At 40.5% G+C, this 19,168-nt stretch overlaps 2 protein-coding genes across 3 annotated transcripts in view; both read right to left on the reverse strand.

Moving 5' to 3' along the window:
- The window catches only part of LOC137769136 (uncharacterized), a 48,715-nt gene extending 43,473 nt beyond the window's left edge, over positions 1-5,242 (reverse strand). Inside the window, 2 exon segments of the mRNA XM_068550842.1 lie at positions 4,719-4,922; positions 5,183-5,242. Of these exon segments, the coding sequence (XP_068406943.1) occupies positions 4,719-4,922; positions 5,183-5,242 (264 nt within the window).
- Positions 5,243-5,254: 12 nt separating this feature from the next.
- On the reverse strand, positions 5,255-17,755 carry LOC137769456 (putative uncharacterized protein C6orf183). 2 transcript variants are annotated; one of them, XR_011074974.1, is made up of 4 exons: positions 17,472-17,755; positions 15,426-15,527; positions 5,985-6,097; positions 5,255-5,318 (listed from the first exon to the last, which is right to left on the reverse strand). XR_011074974.1 is itself a non-coding variant. In XM_068551339.1 (3 exons), exons 1-3 carry the CDS (start codon positions 17,595-17,597, stop codon positions 6,059-6,061), a joined length of 267 nt encoding a protein of 88 aa, XP_068407440.1. In that variant the 5' UTR covers positions 17,598-17,755; the 3' UTR covers positions 5,805-6,058. The 2 variants fall into 2 exon arrangements, 1 of the variants encoding a protein (XP_068407440.1); XM_068551339.1 differs by lacking the exon at positions 5,255-5,318 and having other exon boundaries at positions 5,805-6,097.
- Between the last annotated feature and the right edge of the window lie 1,413 nt (positions 17,756-19,168).

Genomic DNA, 19,168 nt, shown 5'->3' on the forward strand with positions numbered 1-19,168 from the left:
TGACTAAGGTATAATCTGATCTTTGGGATGATTCATATGTTTTTAAGCCTGCAAATTAACTGATGCCAAAATAACTATTTGAGTATAGTAACTATAGGAAAATTGGTGCCCATCATTAATTCTTTTCACTCTATTGATTTCTGCCATCATTTGTTAGTAAAAAGTTCAGGCCTTTTGGCAATGTAGACAATACTTCTCTGGCTAGCTTGCCTTTTTCTAAATCATCTTTTCATTAATTTCAAATAATAAATAGTACTACTACTACTACTACTACTACTACTACTATAACCCAGTCTAAGAACTCATCAAACTTTGTTGGGTGACTGACCCAATCCTTTGGTTACAATCTTTTAAAACGAAAATAAAAAATATCTTCTAGTCTCCGCCTCACCTGCAGAGTGATACTTTATCATAGCTATTTTATCATAGCTATTTTTTCTGCATTTGAACAGCATGATATACTTTGCAAAGCACTTTCATTTATATTGTCTGTCTGTGACCTCACAACCATTCTGTTATGAACAGAACATTTCTTTTGTTCAACAAACATTTACTAGATACCTACTATGTGGAAGATATATATGCAACTCCCTACTTCCTTTTGCCACCTGAACATCTATTAAGAATGGCAAAGTTTCAATGCCCTTAACCAAGATCCTGATCTTCCCAACAAACATGCTCCAACCACATCTTAGATGATGGCAACACCAAACTTTCAGATACTTAGGCCAAAACTTTGGAATCAACCTTGACTTCTCTCTTTCTCTCATATCTACATCTTAACTGCCTGGAAATCATAGTGGCTATACCTTCAAAATATATCCAGAACTTGACCATTTCTCATCATGCTGTTTTCCCAGATGCATTGTCTCTAGTTTGATCAATGTAATAGCCTCCTAACGAATTTCTGCTCAGCCCTTCAGTCTATTCCCAATACAGCAGCACAAGTGTTAAAATGTAAGTTAAATCACATCACTCTCTGGCTCAAAACCCTCCAAGGGCTCCCCTTCTCACTCAAAGTCCTCAAAATGATCCATAAGGCTCTACATAACCTGTTCCACTCTTCCAATCTCTCTAACCTCATTTCCTAACAACTTCCCCCTCATTCACTCTAGCTGCACTAAGCTCTTTGCTGTTCCTGCAACACTGCTGGACACGGTTCTGCCTCAGAGCCTTCGCATTGGCTCTCCCCTCTGCCTGGCACTCTTCTCCCAGTCAGTCACATGGTTTGTTTCCTGATTTCTTTCAGGTCTAAACTCAGATAGTACCTTCTCAGTAAGGCCTTCCCTGATCACCCTACTTACACCTGGCAATTCCCATCACCAACTCTCTATCCCCTTTTCCTTCTTAATTTTTCTCCACAGCTTCTACCACCATCTTCACCAGTCCACAAAGGCTAGGTTATTCTATGATAAACAACCCCAAAGCTCAGTAGCCAATACTTAAAATTAATTTATCACTCAGGCAGAGCCCACTGCAGGACTAGTTGCTTTCTAGGCCTCTCTCTTCTAGAAGTGACCCAGGGATCCAGGATGTTTCTATTTTGTGGCTTGACATGCTGGAGCGTCATGGATTGGCTCTTACATGCTTTGGACTGGAAGTGACACATCTCATTTCTGCTCACAGCCCTCTGGCGCCTCCCAACTGCAAGGGCCTAGGATGTCTGGAGAAGCTTTGGTGCCAAACCATTAGCCATTCTATATATGTTACTTACTTATTTATTTAATGTCTCTTTCCATTAAATAGTTCCATGATGGCAAGGATTTGTGACAGTTTTGTTTACTGCTGTATCCCTAGTGCGTAGTATATTTATTGGTCAGAACATTTGTGGGGTGAATGAATGGGAGGATGAATGAATGACAGGCTCACAGCCTGTGGGAGTAGATAAGCCAAGAGTTTTAGAATGAGCCAAGTGCTGTAATGTAGGTAGACAAGTCATAGGGAGAAGCACTCAGCTCTGCAGAGAGATGTAAGAAAGACTTCTCAGAGAGGTAATGTTTGGATGGACTTGAATAGAGCAGGCCTTTATCAAGGAAAGAGGAGGTGAGGGACAGAAGGGCCATTATGCACAAGACCCAGAGGCATGAACAGTTCTGCCCATTCAGAGGAAGGCCAGGCCCAGCTCTGTAAGAATGAAGGTATAGGGACAGTGGGGGGAAATGAGGTCTGAAAGGTTGGCAGGGGCCAGCTTGCACCCAGCCTTGTAAACTTCACCAAGGAGCCTGAACTTTACCTTGTGAGAAACAGAAAATTCAAAGACTTCAAGCAAGGGAATAAATGTGATTATGTTTGGGTAAAGATCTGGAGAAATTTATAAAACAACGAGGAGTGCCATTTTCTTATTTAAAATTCTGTTCCTCACCAACCTTGGAATTAGTCCCACATCCTGAGGAGAGCCTAGCCTTTCATGGTCCGCTTTTTTCTTCAGCCTCATCTGTCACTACTTGCTCACAACAGTCTCTGCTACCAGCATGTCAAGTCCAGGCAGATCCTGAACACACTATGAGGTGTCAAGCCTATGTGTCTGAAGAGACATGCTCGAGGTCAAACAGCCAGGAGAAGCCTGCTGCCTCTCATTCTGGGGCCCTTTCTACCCTGCCACATGCTTAAAGTAGGCACATGGCAAAGTGTCCATGACAGGTTGTAGGGGCTTTCCTTTTCTGGTATTATCACTGAGCAAACGCGTGTTAACACTGGCCCCAGACTTTCCTCATGGGATCAAATACACTGGGCCCAGGGAAGAGGGTCTCCATCTCAGGGGCTTCTTTGATGTTAGCTCCCCTGGCTGGTAAGCCCAGTGATCTTGCTCCCAGTAGCCTCAGCCCTGGCCTGGTGAGATCAACCCAACAAATTAGCATCTGTTCCTTCCATCCTCTACATGGGAAAGAATCACATAGTTAGTCTGGACATTCTAGATTAAATGCTGACATGGCCACATACATGGAGTGCAGTAAACCACATGGTCCTATTAAAGACCCTGAAAGAAGGCCACTTCCTTGAGTTTCTCATGCTTAAGTAGTAGCTGCTGGAAGCTTCTTAAGGGTGATGTTATTCCTATCATTTATGAGAGCATAGGAAAGAAATACTGTATTACCCTTGAGAAGCTCCTCCTACAATTAATGGGACAGGATAGGATTTGTCTCCCCTCTCCTCCTTCATTTTCACCCCATCCCATCACAGAACAAACAAACTGGGAGATAGGCTCAGTGGTAAGAAAGATCTTTTTTTAATCTACAGCTGTGGTGTAAGACAGGCTGGATATTAGCAACAGAAAGATGTGTTTGTTTTATGGGTGTGTTTGTTTCCAAAGTGTCTTAACCCTCCTCTCCAGCTCCACTGAGGAACATACTAACTGGACTTGACAAACCATGAACTAGGATCAAGGGAAGAGGGCAGAGGGGTAAAAAGGGAAGTCTGTGTATGGTGAGGAGATGGGAGGGGGGAATCGTTAGGGAAGGAGACCAAAAAGGGGAGTCTCCCAGATACTGAGTAAAAGTTGGACTCGAGGTGACTAGGTAGGAAAAATAAGGAAATGTTTTCTAATATCTAGAGCTGAACTGTTCAATACAGTAGGCTCTAATCACATGTGGCTACGGAGCACTTGAAATGTGGCTTGTCTGAATTGAGATGTGCTGTACATATAAGGTACACACTAGATTTTGAAGATTTAGTATGAAAAAATATATATCTCATCAATGATTTCTTTATATTGATTACATGTTAGAAGGATGATATTTTGGATACATTGGGTTAAACAGATTACATTATTAAAATTAATTTCATGTTTCTTTATATTTTTTATAATGTGGCTACTAGAAATTTTTTAATTATACCTGTGGTTTGTGTTATATTTCTACTGGACAGCACTGCTCCAGACTGCATATTAACAATAGTTGATAAGATTTCATACCCTTATAAGACATGACAATCATAAGTCAGGGGTCATACAAGCTTAAAATATGACTTATTTAGCAGCTAAATAGATTTTATTTTTCACATTTGTCAAGTTAGTATCTTTTAAGAAGATAAAATCCATATTAAACCCCACCTTCAGGAATAAACCTTCTAGAGATTGAGATGAAAATATTGCAAGAGTGTCTACGATATTTCAAGAAAATATATGCATTTTCAACTTTACTCCCAAAGAAAGGGATTTAATATGAATTTTTTAGACTATAGAAAAACATATTCAAGAGATACTAAAAGCACCAAGGGACAAGTAGGTTTTGGGAGGGATAGATTTTTCCCTGTTTCAAATTTTTTTCTACATTTGTTTTTTAACCTATTTTTTAAATTGGGGTTTAGAAAACAGGAAAGAGGCAAAAAAAAAAAAAAATTCCTCTAGCAATGTCAAGGAGGGGGGTCTTACAAGAGTTTCTCTGTAAGGACATGTGGTTCTCAGGATAACAGAAAGCGCCCCTCTTGCTCTGTTCACTATCAAGTGGACAAACCAGCAGCTGAAATGCCTTCCTTCCTTCCTATTGTGGTTTCCAGGGCTGAGTGTTCCCTGCCGGTGTCCTGCTCTCAAGTGGACACTGCCTTTTATTGTGGGTTAAAAAGTCATTTCCCTTTTCACCACAATTTTTCAAAAAAGCTATTTCCCTAGAAACTCCCTGTTACCTGTTACTTCATCATGTTAACTGATTCCAGGTGCTAAGAAGAAGGTGGCTTGGGAGATGAGATAATCATGGAAGAAAAAATTGTAGCAGAATCCTCACCTTGTGCTCGGTAGATGTCCCATGGGCATAGTGGTGAGCGCTTAGGCCTTGAGAGGTGCCCAAGCCTCCTTTTGCCACATTTACCCAGGAACTATCTTCTGAGGTGGGGACCAGGCTCCCTGCAACCAAAGTAAGGCCTGAAGTGTTGATCGTCAGTGTTCGCTCAACAGATCTAAAACAGTTCAGAATTCCTAAGCAGATGCGCTGAAACAAAGAAAGAACAGGGTCAAGACCCTGCCTTTGCTGGCCCACCCTACAGAGTGAAACTTACTGGGGCCCCAGAAGTTGGCAGGTCAACCCTACTGCTGGAAAAGGAACACACCACCCCACAAAAGGCCTGGTTTCATGGAAGAATCAGAACAAAGAACAAAGTGTAAAAATGCATTACTACTAGAGTAGCAGGAAAGCCTGCCCCCTTTCCAGACAACCAAGCAATTCAGATACATGAAGGGCCATCCGCATACCTGCAGCTCCCTGATCCTCAGGTGGCGCAGATACAGAAAGGACAAGTAGGTCCCGCTCATCAGGACAGGATCCCTATCAATGGGCCCAGTCCCGTCATCCAAGCCCAGCAGTTGTAGGGCCACTGCATAACTGTACCTTTAGCAGGCAGGAAAAACAGAACAAATAACTTTCTCCTCAAAGTGGTTCAAAAAATTCACATGGGCTTCCCTGGTGGCGCAGTGGTTGAGAGTCTGCCTGCTAATGCAGGGGACACGGGTTCGGGCCCTGGTCTGGGAGGATCCCACATGCCGCGGAGCAACTAGGCCCGTGAGCCACAACTACTGAGCCTGCACGTCTGGAGCCTGTGCTCTGCAACAAGAGAGGCCACGATAATGAGAGGCCCGCGCACCGCGATGAAGAGTGGCCCCCGCTTGCCGCAACTAGAGAAAGCCCTCGCACAGAAACGAAGACCCAACATAGCCAAAAATAAATAAATAAATAAATAAATAAAAATTCACATATACCATACTGAAGTCATTTTATTTAACTTCACAATAGCCACTTTTTAAAAATGTACTGGAAAGAAAATAATGGCTCTATATGTATAAATTTAAAAAGAAATTTCTCTTAGCAATCACTCTCGTTAAAAATTCAGTCCTAGGGTGAAACATTAGTTATCTGGTCTGCTGTAACACTCTTGCTTTTATTTCAGCTTCAAATATTTTTGAGTTAATATGTAACCTACATATTAATCAGTCACTCAATTTTCTCCACAGTGTTTAATCCATTTCCTTAAGTCACCAATAAATGATTTAATTTTACCCTGTCTCTTTCTTCTGCTTGACAGGCTCATTAGCACACTGGCTAAGACTTATTTGTGCTGGGTCATTTTCATCTCATTCCACTGAAAGATCATCTTCCTTCATGTTTTCATTCTAGCAAAAAAGTAGCATTAGTTGAATTACATGAACATTCGCAATATTATTAACAAAATCAAAGTTGGGTCATCACAAAATTAAATCTCATGATCCAAGGCACATTTCGATGAACAAGTAGAACAGCATTATGATCCATTTAAACCTGACATATGAAAATCTGGATTTCTACAATAAATTAGAGGTCGCTGTTCTTACTATGATTCATCTTACGAAAAGAGGACACACATATTTGTAGATGTTTGGAACCTTGAACCTCTCTAATCTAGTCTTGTCCCAGGCTGAGAGAGATCAGTGGATTAAACTCCTCTACTTTTTAGCTATATGATTTAATCATCTAAAGTCTAAAGTTATTTTGTTTTTAACTACGACCAACACACAAACCTAATCTTAACTAATAAAGTCCCCAAGACTCTAAAGATAGACTACCAGTTTTTATGACAGGCAGTGGGGAAGAAAACTTTGGACAGGGATATTGGGAAGAGACGGTGAAAGAGAAAGTTGTCTAACTGGGTATCTCTAAGTGGCTTCCAATTCTGCCTGTGGGTAGAGGTAGCTCCTGTCTGTTTCAGGTAAGTATGTACATCAGTGTATTTCTGTGTAAACATCCCGCAACCCAAGGACTGGAAAAGACCCTAGGAGGTGACATGGTGCACTCCTGTTCCTTAATACAGGAACACAGGATCATCATCCCTCTGTTATTTAAAAAAAAAAAAAAAATTCATAGGAAATCCATGAGGGGGGTTGAATTTTGATAGTTTCTATTTGACCCAGAATTTTGGGTGAGAGGGGCTCTACAGAAGCCTTTTGCCTCCGGGACTTATACTGCTCTTGTGTTCAGCATTGCCCGATATGGCTCCAGAGGGAAGCCTAGGAGTCACAGCTTTTCTCTGTGGGGTTGTGACTTTTTCAGCTGCTTCTAAAATTACCCAGAATTACACAGGAAGGAATAGGAAGTGATGTCAAGTTACAGTGAAAGACACTTTGAAGGAATGACTGAACAAACCACAAAAATACTGTTGGACCGGCAGATTGCCAGGAAGAAAGGAAGCAGGCACAGCAGGCTAGGGTGAGTAAAGATAGACAGCCCAGCATCCTCCCGGAAAAGTGAACCAGCCACAGCCCACAGAAGCAAACTGCTTAGGAAATGCTGAAAGTCCATGAGTGTATTCCCCTAAGAGAACTGGACACAGCGCAGTTAAGCAGAGGGCTAACGAGAAACCAGAATGTCAATACCACCTGTGTTCATTCTCTCTTCCTGGGTAGGTTAATTCTTTGACATTTACACTGTCTTGTGGCTGGGTCTTTGAAACCAGAATGGCTGAGTTCATGTTTTTTGACAGTTCAGAGATTTCCACTGATTGCCAATCTCATTTTCTCCTGGAAAATTCGCAGGGGCAGTGGAGTGGGAGGTAGAGTGGAGGGAATAATTAGGGGAAAAGTAAGCCTATTATGTATTCCCCACCTGCCCAGATGTCTCTACGGTTTACTTGTGTATACCCACAAAATAAAAAGACTAGAAGGATATATACCAAATGTTAACAATACTGTTGTTATATTTGGGTGATAGTATAATGGGTGATTTTTATATTCTCCCTTGAACTTTTCTATATTTCCCGAATTTTCTGTGATAAATACATGTCACTATTGTCATCAGAAAATGTTTGTTTTTAAAATGTCCTACTGAATTTAATGACGAAAGCCAGGAAAAAGGTGTTTCATGTTTCCCTAAACTTCCTGTACATTGGAGCTACACATAAAACACCACTTTGGTGAGAGCACGCCACGTACTCACTATATTGCATTATCGCTGGAGATGGAGGGGAGCAGGAACACAGATGGGGAAAATGGCTGTTCCCTTCTTCCCTCCTTCGTGTGGCCAGTGAGAAGAAGCAAAAGAAGAGGCAAAGGATGCAGTGTTTTCTGCCATTTCACCACTCCATAAAGTTATAGAACAGCGGCCAATTTAAACTGTATCTTTAGAAATATGATGGTCAATAGCAGTATTAAATGTCTGTACATAGCCATTTTAGTAAACAGGTGTTTTTGAGGAGAATGGAATTGGACACAGTAACAGAATTACAGGTCTGGGAGTATCTACGCAGGGCTAGCTGGTCCTTCTTCTGATCAGGACTACAGTTAAATTATCTTAAGTTTTCTTCAAAAGAATATCCCCAAATGCAGTCCATTTGGATCAGAATTATCTCTTTCTAGTTATACACCGTTGTCAATTAACAAGGACATGAAAATCTGATATTTCTTCTTTAACTCCCAAACCCAGATCTTTAAGTGTATGTGGAATTAGATTGTGTTTAAAGAAAAGCCTTCAATGCTAATGGTAAATACAAAACATTTTAAAACTCTCTAAAGAGAGGTTAATGGCCAACAGTATTTACTAAGAATTTTTCAGAAACTGTTCTGAAGTTGCACTACATTTAGTGTCTGTATTCTCTCAGAGCTGTCAAAATGAACAGTCCTCTGAGGTTTGCTTTCCTTCATGCAGAAGGCCCTTAAGAAAGTTATTTTTCATAGGGTATTGGTGTTCAGAATCAGGATGCTGCCCAGCTTACACGTGCTAAAATTCATACTTGACTGCTATGTGCTTGCAAAATAGTAACAGAGCTTTTAAAATTCATATCCACATTCCTGTGACTCCTCCCAGTTGCCACCTTCTCCTTAATCCTAATCTCATCTGACTAGTATTCAACATTCAGAATGGCAACACACTACTACTGGTGCTCTGATACTGCATAAAGCGCTTGACCAAAGCAGAAATACTGGAGGAGGTCACAAAGTAACAGCCACAGGAAAATGTGAAGGAAGGTAGAAAACTATTGGTTGTTGCCTCAGGATTTCCTTTTTAAACCCTGGGCTATTTTCTGTTCCCTATTTGGATAGCTCTTCTCCAGGTTGTGTGCATGGCTGACTCCTTGTTCATCAAATTTCAGCTCAGATGCCCCCCACTCTGAAAGATCTTGGCTGACCTCTCTATCAGAGGATGCTCCTCTCTACCCCACTGCCCTCTACTGCTTGGTTTTCTGCATGGCACCCACACATTAGAGATGTAGATTTACTTCTTTGTTACTCGTTTATTGCATGTTTCTTTCCTTAAGCCCAGCACAATTCATGGCACAAAACGTAGTACCCATGCAATTATCACTGAATGAATGAATGGGAAACTGGAAAACTTGTATGACACTAATATGTAGGGTAATCTGTGTGTGTGTATGTTATGTTTCTCCCCATGCTCCACCTCTAGGAACTATAGATATTCTAAGTCTCTTTAGGGTCTATTTACCATAAATCAACTTGAAAATACAGTGTGCACATTTTTCTCCCTTTGGTCAATTCCAAGAACTAGCCAGTAACTAGCCAGAGGAAGTGGTATTCTTTCCCTTCTTTCCTTCTTTCCTTCCTTCCTCCCTCCTCCTTTTACCACTATCGGCCCCCAGGAGTTTAGTTCCCCCTACTCTCATAGCCAAGGAGGAAAACAGATTTGTGGTGATGGCCCTCAGATGTTAATACCAGAACTTCCCAGGTAATTTTATCAGCATCATTGACTGTCAGGATCCTAGGGACAGAGGTCTTGTTCAGAGATACCTGGGCTCACTCTGCCTTCACCCTCCTCCTTTCTTCCCTATTCCCTGTGTCCTCCCCCACAAGTTTGGTTCAAGAAGCAGAAGAGTCCGATGTTTTTAAATTTCCCTTTGTTAGTAGAAGGTCTTCTTGAATGCTGACACATACCTCTGTGTGAAATGGCAATGGACTAGGAAAAATGTGGCTGTTTTCTCAACTCTGGCAGGATATTAGCTGAGGAGGGGGTATCACTGGTAGCTGCATACCCTGTCAGGGAATTCAGGGGCCAGGGAGAGCCATGCTCTGATATGCTGCATCTCCTCCTGGTCTGTGTGGCCAACTCATTTTTCATTAGATTCTCTAGATTTTTGTCTACCCAGATTAAAAAGGTATAGATGGTGTGCGTGTGTGTGTGTGTGTACACACAGGCATGCTTCCAGCATGTGTTTGCTTACATCCAATCTGTAACTCATTAGATGCATTTCAGGCTTCACTTTCCCCCATACCCACCCCGGGATGGTGGACCATGACAGTGCTTCTTTCTCTAGCATTTTACTAAACTTCTCCATACCTGTGACTTTATGTGTGATTTTTAGTCACTCTACAATTATCTTTAGGGGTGAAAGTAATAGAATTATTATGCAGAATGGGCTCACTACAAATTCATGCCCTCTTACTTCGACTGGGCCCTCTGAGCTACATCGTCATCCTTATATTCTTTTCTTGCTGGTGGTCCTGTGGCCTTCCCCCCACAGCGATACCGCTCCTCACGTGTCACTCACACCTTCTACCTCACTAATGCAGACCTCCTCCTCCTCTCTCTCTGAGACAGCCAGGGCCATTCACAAGCTCCAGCATCTTATCTTTTGCACCTGAAAATTCTATGTACCTCATTCACCTCAAGGGAAGTGATGTCATTCTCCTTTTCTCAAAATTACTCCTCCACCTGGTTTCTTCATCCCATTCCCTCTTTCCCCAGGGTCATCTGTTTCTCAGATTTACCCGTTCATGTCTTCCATCTCTTCTTCTCCACTGCTCCTTCCTCTCAGACTATAAACACACCAAGTCTTCCCAACTTAAGTAAGCAAATGAAACAAAACTCTTCCCTTAGAGCAACAAACAAATAATAGCCAATTATAGCTTCAAAAATCTTATAGTTCCATTGTAAAGATAAGTATCCACTAGCTTTGTGTAGAAACATCCTTTCATTGCCAAACTCCATGCCTATCCTATGTAGCAGCTACCTAACTGGCTTTCCTGCCTCCAATCTCTCCCTTTTTCAATCCAACTAATAGCCTGCCGCCACATTAATCTTCCTAAAATACAGGTTTGTATATATATCACTTCCCTTATAGGATTAAGCACAAATTTCCTTAGTCTGGAATTCCGGGCATTCACAAGATGCCCCCCCCCCCCAAAAAAAACAAAAACTTCTCTTCACTCTATTTCCACGTGACTCTTCCACTCAACCTAACTGAGCTTGAACACTCCATATACAGTATCTCCTCTGCATTGTTGTTCACACTTCCCTCCTGGAATAGGCTCCCCACTTCCCTCTCCACCATCACTTCCCTAAGCCCTATGCTTCCTTCAAGCCCGGCTCAATTTCCTCCTCCTTCAAGAGACTTCCCCCAATAGAACCAACCCTGTGAAGATCACTTTCTCTCTAAATACTCACAATATTTAACATCCGTCCAATTCATCTAGTGTTCAGCACTAGAGTGTGCAACTTTGCACTGGTATTTATTGGTTGAGTATGTCCCGGCAGCAAGAACATCTTGTATTACACCTCTTTATATCCCTCTTTTAAATTATCATTTAATATTTTTTATAATGAAAACAAACCCAGCTAGGTATACAGCTTTTGGGGGAGGATCTCTAAAAAAACTACCAGAGTAAATTTCTAAGGTCTACACACAGGTGGTGAGTTGAACAGAAAGGCGTATTGGTTATTTCTTCCTGTTGTACCTGGTAGAGGTTGATGTTGCTATAAATAGTCTCCCAGATTTGGTCATAGTTGCCCTGATGCAAACCCTGGGAAGCCACAAATGTTGGATGAGATGAAGCCAGCAAGACTGTTTTTGCAGCATGATCTTGGAGCACTTGCATTACTCTCTCAGGGTTGGAAATCTTGAGTAGAAGAGAGAGGAGAAGGGATGGTGGGGAGAAGGGTTATTCCCTTCTTTTCAGCAAGAATCTGGTCATGTACACATGAATAAGAAAGAAGTCCCAGGTGGGACTTTATTCAATTAAAAAATAAAAGTAAACTCAAACATCATGATTCCCTTAGGCATGTTCCTTCATTCAACACTGTAGCTATTCATATGTACATAGCAACTCATTTAAAATTCTGTGACAACCCCCTCAACACAACAGCAGGTGCACCCCCACACATGCTGTGGCACCAATGAAAAGATAAACATTCATCAGTTTTGGGTTTGTCTACTCCTAGGAAGCTGCGAGGAGACAGAGGAGGAGGCAGCTGGGTAGTGTGAGAAAAGTACAGGCTTTGTAAGGACACAGACCTGGGCTCATATTCCTGCTGGAATCCTGGCTTTTCATGCAAAGCAGGACAAGTCAACCTAACAAGAACACTAGTGAGGTCTCTCCTAGGATTGCTGCAATAATGCCTGGCATGTAGTAAGTGCTGAATAAATGTTCCTTTTCCTCCTCTAGAGGTAAAAAATCAAATAATAGTCCCAGAGCTGAACTTCTACTTCAATGATACACATATTACTATATTTCAATTATTTTAATACCACAAGTAACCTCAAAGATAATTTAGTCCAATCCCCATCAAAATCCCAGTGGCATTTTTTGTTGAAGTAGAAAAATTCATCCTAAAATGCATATGGAATCTCAAGGGACCCCAAATAGCCAAAATAACTTTGAAAAAGAAGAACAAAGTTGGAGGACTCACACTTCCTGATTTCAAAACATATTACAAAGCTACATTAATCAAAATGCTGTGGTACTGGCATACATTAGACATATAGACCAATGGAATAAAATAGCAAGCCTAGAAATAAACCCTTGAATGTATAATTAAATGATCTTAGTAAGGGTGCCAAGACCGCTCAAAACAGAAGGGACAGTCTCTTCAACAAATGGTGCTGGGGAAAAACTGGATAGCCACATATAAAATAATGAAGTTGGATCCTTATCTTATACCATATACAAAAGTTAACTGAAAATGGATTAAAGATCTAAACATAAGACCTAAAACTTTATAAAACTCTTAGAAGAAAACAGGGGGAAATTTTCATGATACTGAACTTGGCAATGATTTCTTGGATATGACACAAAAAGAACAGTCAAAAAAAAAAAAAAAAATCAGGGACTTCCCTGATGGTCCAGTGGTTAAGACTTCGCCTTCCAATACAGGGGTGCGGGCTCGATCCCTGGTCAGGGAGCTAAGATCCCACGTGCCTCGTGGCCAAAAAACCAAAACAGAAGCAATATTGTAACAAATTCAATAAAGACTTTACAAATGGTCCACATCACACACACAAAAAAATCTTAAAAAAAAAATCAAACATAGACAAACATGACTACCTCAAACTTAAAAAATTCTGTGCAAAGGACAAAATTAACAGAGTGAAAAGGCAACCTACAGAATGGGAGAATATATTTGCAAATAATATATCTGATAAGGGGCTAATATCCAGAATATATAAAGAACTCCTACAACTCAACAATTTAAAAATCAAATAACCCAATTAAAAAAATGGGCAAAGAACTTCAAAAGACATTTCTCCAAATATGATATACAAATGACCAACAAGCATATGAAAAAATGCTCAAAATCACTAATCATTAGAGAAATGCAAAGCAAAACCACAGTGAAACATCACCTCATATCTATTAAGATGACTAATGTAAAAAAAAAAAAGAGAAAGAAAGAAAATAACAACTGTTAGTGAGGATACAGAGAAGTTGAACCCTTTTGCACTACTGGTGGGATTGTAAAATGCTGCAACTACTATGGAAAATACTATAGAGCTTCCTCAAAAGAAACTAAAAACAGAATCATCCTACAATCCAGAAATTCCACTTCTGGGTACATATACAAAAGAACTGAAAGCAGGATCTCAAAGAGATATTTATACATCCGTGTTCACAGTAGCATTATTCACAACAGCCATGATGCGAAAGCAACCCAAATGTCCAACAACAAATGAATAGATAAAATGTGGTGGATACATACAAAGAAATATTATTCAGCATTAAAAAGGAAGGAAATTCTGACATATCCTACAACATGGATGAACCGTGAGGACATAATGGTGGGTAAAATAAGCCAGTCACAAAAAGACAAATACTGTATACTTCCATAACATGTGGTACCTAGAGTAGTCAAACTCACAGAGACAGAAAATAGAATGGTGGTTGCTAGGATCTAGGGGGAGAGAGGAATGAGGAGTTACTGTTCAACGGGTAAAGAGTTACAGTTTGCCAGATGAGAAGAGTTCTGGAGAGGGATGGTGGTGATGGTTGTACAACAATATGAATTACTTAATACCACTTAACTGTACACTTAAAAATGGTTAAGATGGTAAATTTCATGTTTTGTGTATTTTACCACAATTTAAGGAAAGAGAAGGAAAAAAGGAAAAAAATAATATAAAGGGATCCCATGTAACCCTCACTCTGTTTCCCCCAATGTTAATATCTTACAAAACTAGAGTACAGTATCACAACCTGGATATTGACATTGATACAGTCAAGGTATAGAACAGATTCATCACAAGGATCCTTCATGTTGCCCTTTTACAGTTACACTCCCTTCCCTTCCCCTCCAGTCTCTCCTTAACCCCTAGAATCCATGAATCTGTTCTCTATTTCTATAATTTTGTCATTTCAAGAGTATTGTATAAATGGACTCATACAGTCTTTATGGGATTGAGTTTTTTCACTCACACAGTTCTCCGGAGATTCATCCAGGTTCTTGAGTATCTCAGTAATTTGATCCTTTTTTATAGCTAATTGCTATTTCAGGGTATGGATGTACTTCAGTTTATTCACCCACTGAAGGACATCCAGATTGTTTGCAGTTTTTGGCTATTGTGAATAAAGCTGATATAAATGTTCATGAAAAACAAGGAAGAAGGAAACCTGGTCACATGCTACAACATGGATGAACTTTGAGGACACTCTGATAAGTGAAATAAGCCAGAACAAAAGGACAAATACTGCATGATCCTATGTATATGAGGTATCTAAGAGCAGTCAAATTCAGAAACAAAGTGGAATGGTGGTTGACAGGGGCTACGAGGAGGAGGAAATAGGGAGTTGTTTAGTAGGCAGAGAGTTTCAGTTTTGCAAGATGAAAAAGTTCTGGAGATCTATTTCACAACACTGTGAATATACTGAACACTAATGAACTGTACACTTAAAAATGGTTAAGATGATAAATTTTATGCTATGTGTTTTTTTTTACCACAATAAAAATAAGGTAATTTAGTCCAATATTTTGGTTTCACAGATGAGGAAACTAAAACTCAGAGAGGTTATGTGACTAGAGCAATATCACACAGAGACTTAGTGTTAAAGCTGTACTAAAATCCAGCTGTTTTGACAATTGTTACTCTCTAGTGAAAGCTAAGAGGATATAAAAGTTTGGCAATTAGATTAGAAAATTCCAAATATAGCCTTCATAGTGAATCCATGACTAACATTTTTTAAAAGTGGAAAGAATTCAATTTTCTGAGAACAGAATTTTATCTACAAGGGATCATGGTTATTTTTTTACCTTCAAAAACTTTGCTTGGAGTTGCATTAATACATCTGTTCTTCTCCGTTCTTTTAGTTTGGTCAAAAGCTTCTTTTGCCAAGGATCACATTTTGGCTTAATCTAGTGGACAAACATGTTCACACAAACTTACAATATAACAGAATGATTTTCAATAAATGTTGCAAGCAAAGATAATCAAGGACCTTCTGAAATGGGATCTGGCCTTCAGTGCTACGAAGTGTGCTAGAGCATGTGAAGTCTTGGAAAGGGTCTGTGTGGCTTCACAGATCTGTGGAGGGAGATGGCAACAGCAGTTCCTGTTTGTACCTGGCCTATGAGATGCAGTAGCTCCATCTGGGATGACACAGCACTATCCACTGGCAGAAGGGACCCCAATTCCATCAGTGTTGGGCATTGCACTTAATTTATGGGGCAAGAGAAGTTTGTCCACAAAAACTCCTTGTGGCGGGACTTCCCTGGTGGTCCAGTGGTTAAGACTCTGCGCTTCCAATGCAGGGGGCGCGGGTTCCACCCCTGGTTGGGGAACTAACATCCCACAAGCCTTGTAGCACAGCCAAAAAAAACCCCACAAAACCCCTTTTGGTTCCACATGTAAAACTTCACCTTTCATATTAACAAGTTGTATTTAAAAAATTAGTACTATGGCTGTAAATATCAATACATGAATATACTGATAACTCTCAAATTTAGATCTAGCTCTAAGCTCCAGCCTGTTATATCCAACTATCTCCTTGATATTTATACTTGAATGGCAAGTGTAACAATCTAAAACAGAAAGCCTGGCTTCCCCTATACCAACCACCTATTTGCTCAAGCCCCAGATTTAGGAATAATCTGTGGTTTATCTGCTTTCCTTCCATCTATCTTTATCACATAAGACTTTTCTTTCCTTCATGATACAGTTGATCCTCATTATTCATGGGTTTCGTATTTGTGGATTTGCCTACTCACTAAAACTTATTTGTAATCTCAAAATCTATTCAGAGCTTTCCTAGACAATCATGGACATGCACAGAATAGTGAAAAGCTTGAGTCACCCAACTCCGTAGTTCCAGCTGAGGTCAGACAAGTTGACATTCCACCTTCTTGTTTCAGCTTATACTGTAAACAAATGTCCTTTTTACGGTCTAGTTAGTGACACATTTTAATATTTTTTGTGCTTTTCGTTAGCTATTTCACTGTTTAAAATGGCCCCCAAGCATAGAGCTGAAGAGCTCCCTCGTGTTCCTAAGTATAGGAAGGCTGTGATGTGTCTTACAGAAGGACATGTGTTCAAAAAGCTTCATTCAGGCATGAGTTATAGGCCATGAGTTCGATGTTAATGAATCAACAACATATATAAAATAAAGTGTCTTTAAACAGAAACACACAATAACTATTTATGTATTGATTATGTATGATGAACTTAACCCCATATTTCCCCTATGAGCTGTGGTTCAGGATTTGTTAACTCAGTGTTCGTGGCAACTTTATAGAACATAACCACCCCAAATAATGAGAATCGACTGTATTTACCACTACCTCAAATCATCTCATTTAATCTGCTCACTTTTGTATTATTGTGAATTGTGTATCTCCAGCACCAAGGGCCATGCCTGACACACAATATGTAGTCAAAAAATAGTTTTTGACTAAAAAACTGGATTTACACAGCTCAATTATAACTTTGAGTGTTATTCTTTGTTCTTGCCAAGTAGCCAAGGTCACTAACAACAAGAAAGGAGTTCTGACACAAAAGAGAGGGGCACAGGAGTATGTGGGAACTTCCAGGGAAGGCAGATCAGCCTGGCTAACTTCAACATAGACCCGAGGCAGGAAGGAGCTGGGAGATGCTGGTACACAAGGCCAGGTTCTCTGAGCTGCCTCTCCTGAGTCAGGTAGGCACCTACCCTTGCTCCTAGGGGACAGTTTGCTGAGGGCATTGAGGAGAGGGGATGATAGGGATCTGACAGACCTGATGCTGCCAGGTTGCCTGGCCTCCCTGGAGGACACTTTATGACCCTTCTTACATCATTCACAGGTGACTGTCACCACAGGTCTTACCTTTATAAAGGAAATCCAGTTTGCTCTCTTTTTCAAGGCCATACCAGGTCCTACCAAACCCAAATTCTCCACTTTAGCTATCTCAGTGTCATAATCTGGAAATGTTTGCATTCTCTGTTGCTCCATGAAGATGCTTTGAAATTTTGGGGAAACCTAAATAGGATTGAGAAAAGAGAAGCGGAGCCCAGAAAACAAAAGTCTCAGGTTGTAGGCAATTTCAGAAACAGGTACTGATTGCCTCTGAAACAGTCCTGGAGTCAAACTAATTCATAAAACATGATTCTATGACAGTAACAGGACCTTAAAGGTACATACCTAAGGGGCACATGTATTCAGTCAGCCCATTACCGTAACTGTGTCGTGTTACTTGTTCCGAATATCTGCTCCAAAGATTGGAAATAATGTAATGTATTTATTTATATGTATTTTGAGTTGGACCATAAATGGGAAGTAAACTGTCCATCTTTGGAAACACATTCCCTTTTCCTGGCCACCTGGTAAATGAGAAAATCTAAGGGTTGGGTAAATCCTGCTCCCAGAAGCCTGACCAGGATATTGCTAGAGAGAAGGGTCCAGATGCTAGGGCCTGTTAAAAATCTTTAAGGTACCTTAGTCAAACCCCTCACATCTCAGTTCCAGACTGAGGCTACCAGTGCATTCTATGATATAAATTCCTACGGCCAAGATGCAGATACTGCTTCCTCCCTTCTCCAGGGCAGACCCAGGCCTACCGAGCCGTGCGAGCACCTTTATCAGTGTACCAGCCACAGGGCGTCACGACTTCCTCAGTACAAGGTGAGCTTTTTGAGGGATCTCTAGAATCTACCACATGGTGATGGTTGCAAAACAATGTGGATGCTCTTACTGCCTCTGAGCTTAGAAATAGTTAAAATGGTAAATCTTATATATATTTTATTACACACACACAGAGACAGGCAGACAGACAGGCAGAGAAAAAGACAAAGAGAGAGAGAGAGAGAAAGAGAGAACCTACCACAGTGCTGGCACACACTAGGGCCTCAACAAAGGTTTCTGGAATAAGTAAGTTCAGTGAGTCACAGACCTAAAGATTCTTCTAGTTAATGCTGGTACCTCCCAGGCTGTGCTGTCCAATACTGTTGCCCCAGCCACATGTGGCTATTTAACATTTAAATGCAAATTTATTAAAATTAAATAAAATTTAAAATTTAGCTCCTCAGTTACTCTACCCACATCTCAAGTGCTCAATAGCCACACGTGACTAGCGTTAACATATCGGACAGACACAGATCATACCCATCAGTGCAGGAAGTTCAATGAGACAGTGCTAGTCTAAGGCTAGGGTGGCAAACTTTTTCCTAAAGGGCCGGATAGTAAATATTTTAGACTTTGCAGACCACATGGTCTCTGTTGCAACTACTCAACTCTGCAGTTATAGTGGAAAGCAGCCACAGACAGTACATAAATGAAATGGCATGGCTGTATTACAAAAAAACTTTACTGTAGAAAAACTAGGTGGTGGGCTATAGGCTGTAGTTTGCTGACCCTGCTCTAGGGCATTAGAGAACCAAAATAAACACTCTTCCTGTTTGTAGAAATTCTTCCTACACAAAAAATTTGTTGTAATGTGATTATCTTGGAAGCACAATTAGCATTGCGCATAATACTGCTATAAGAAAATCAAAAGTAGAAACTATCTCTATATAAAGAAGACAAGC

This window comes from Eschrichtius robustus, chromosome 9 (assembly GCF_028021215.1).
Source record: "Eschrichtius robustus isolate mEscRob2 chromosome 9, mEscRob2.pri, whole genome shotgun sequence".
Taxonomy (NCBI): Eukaryota; Metazoa; Chordata; class Mammalia; order Artiodactyla; family Eschrichtiidae; genus Eschrichtius; species Eschrichtius robustus.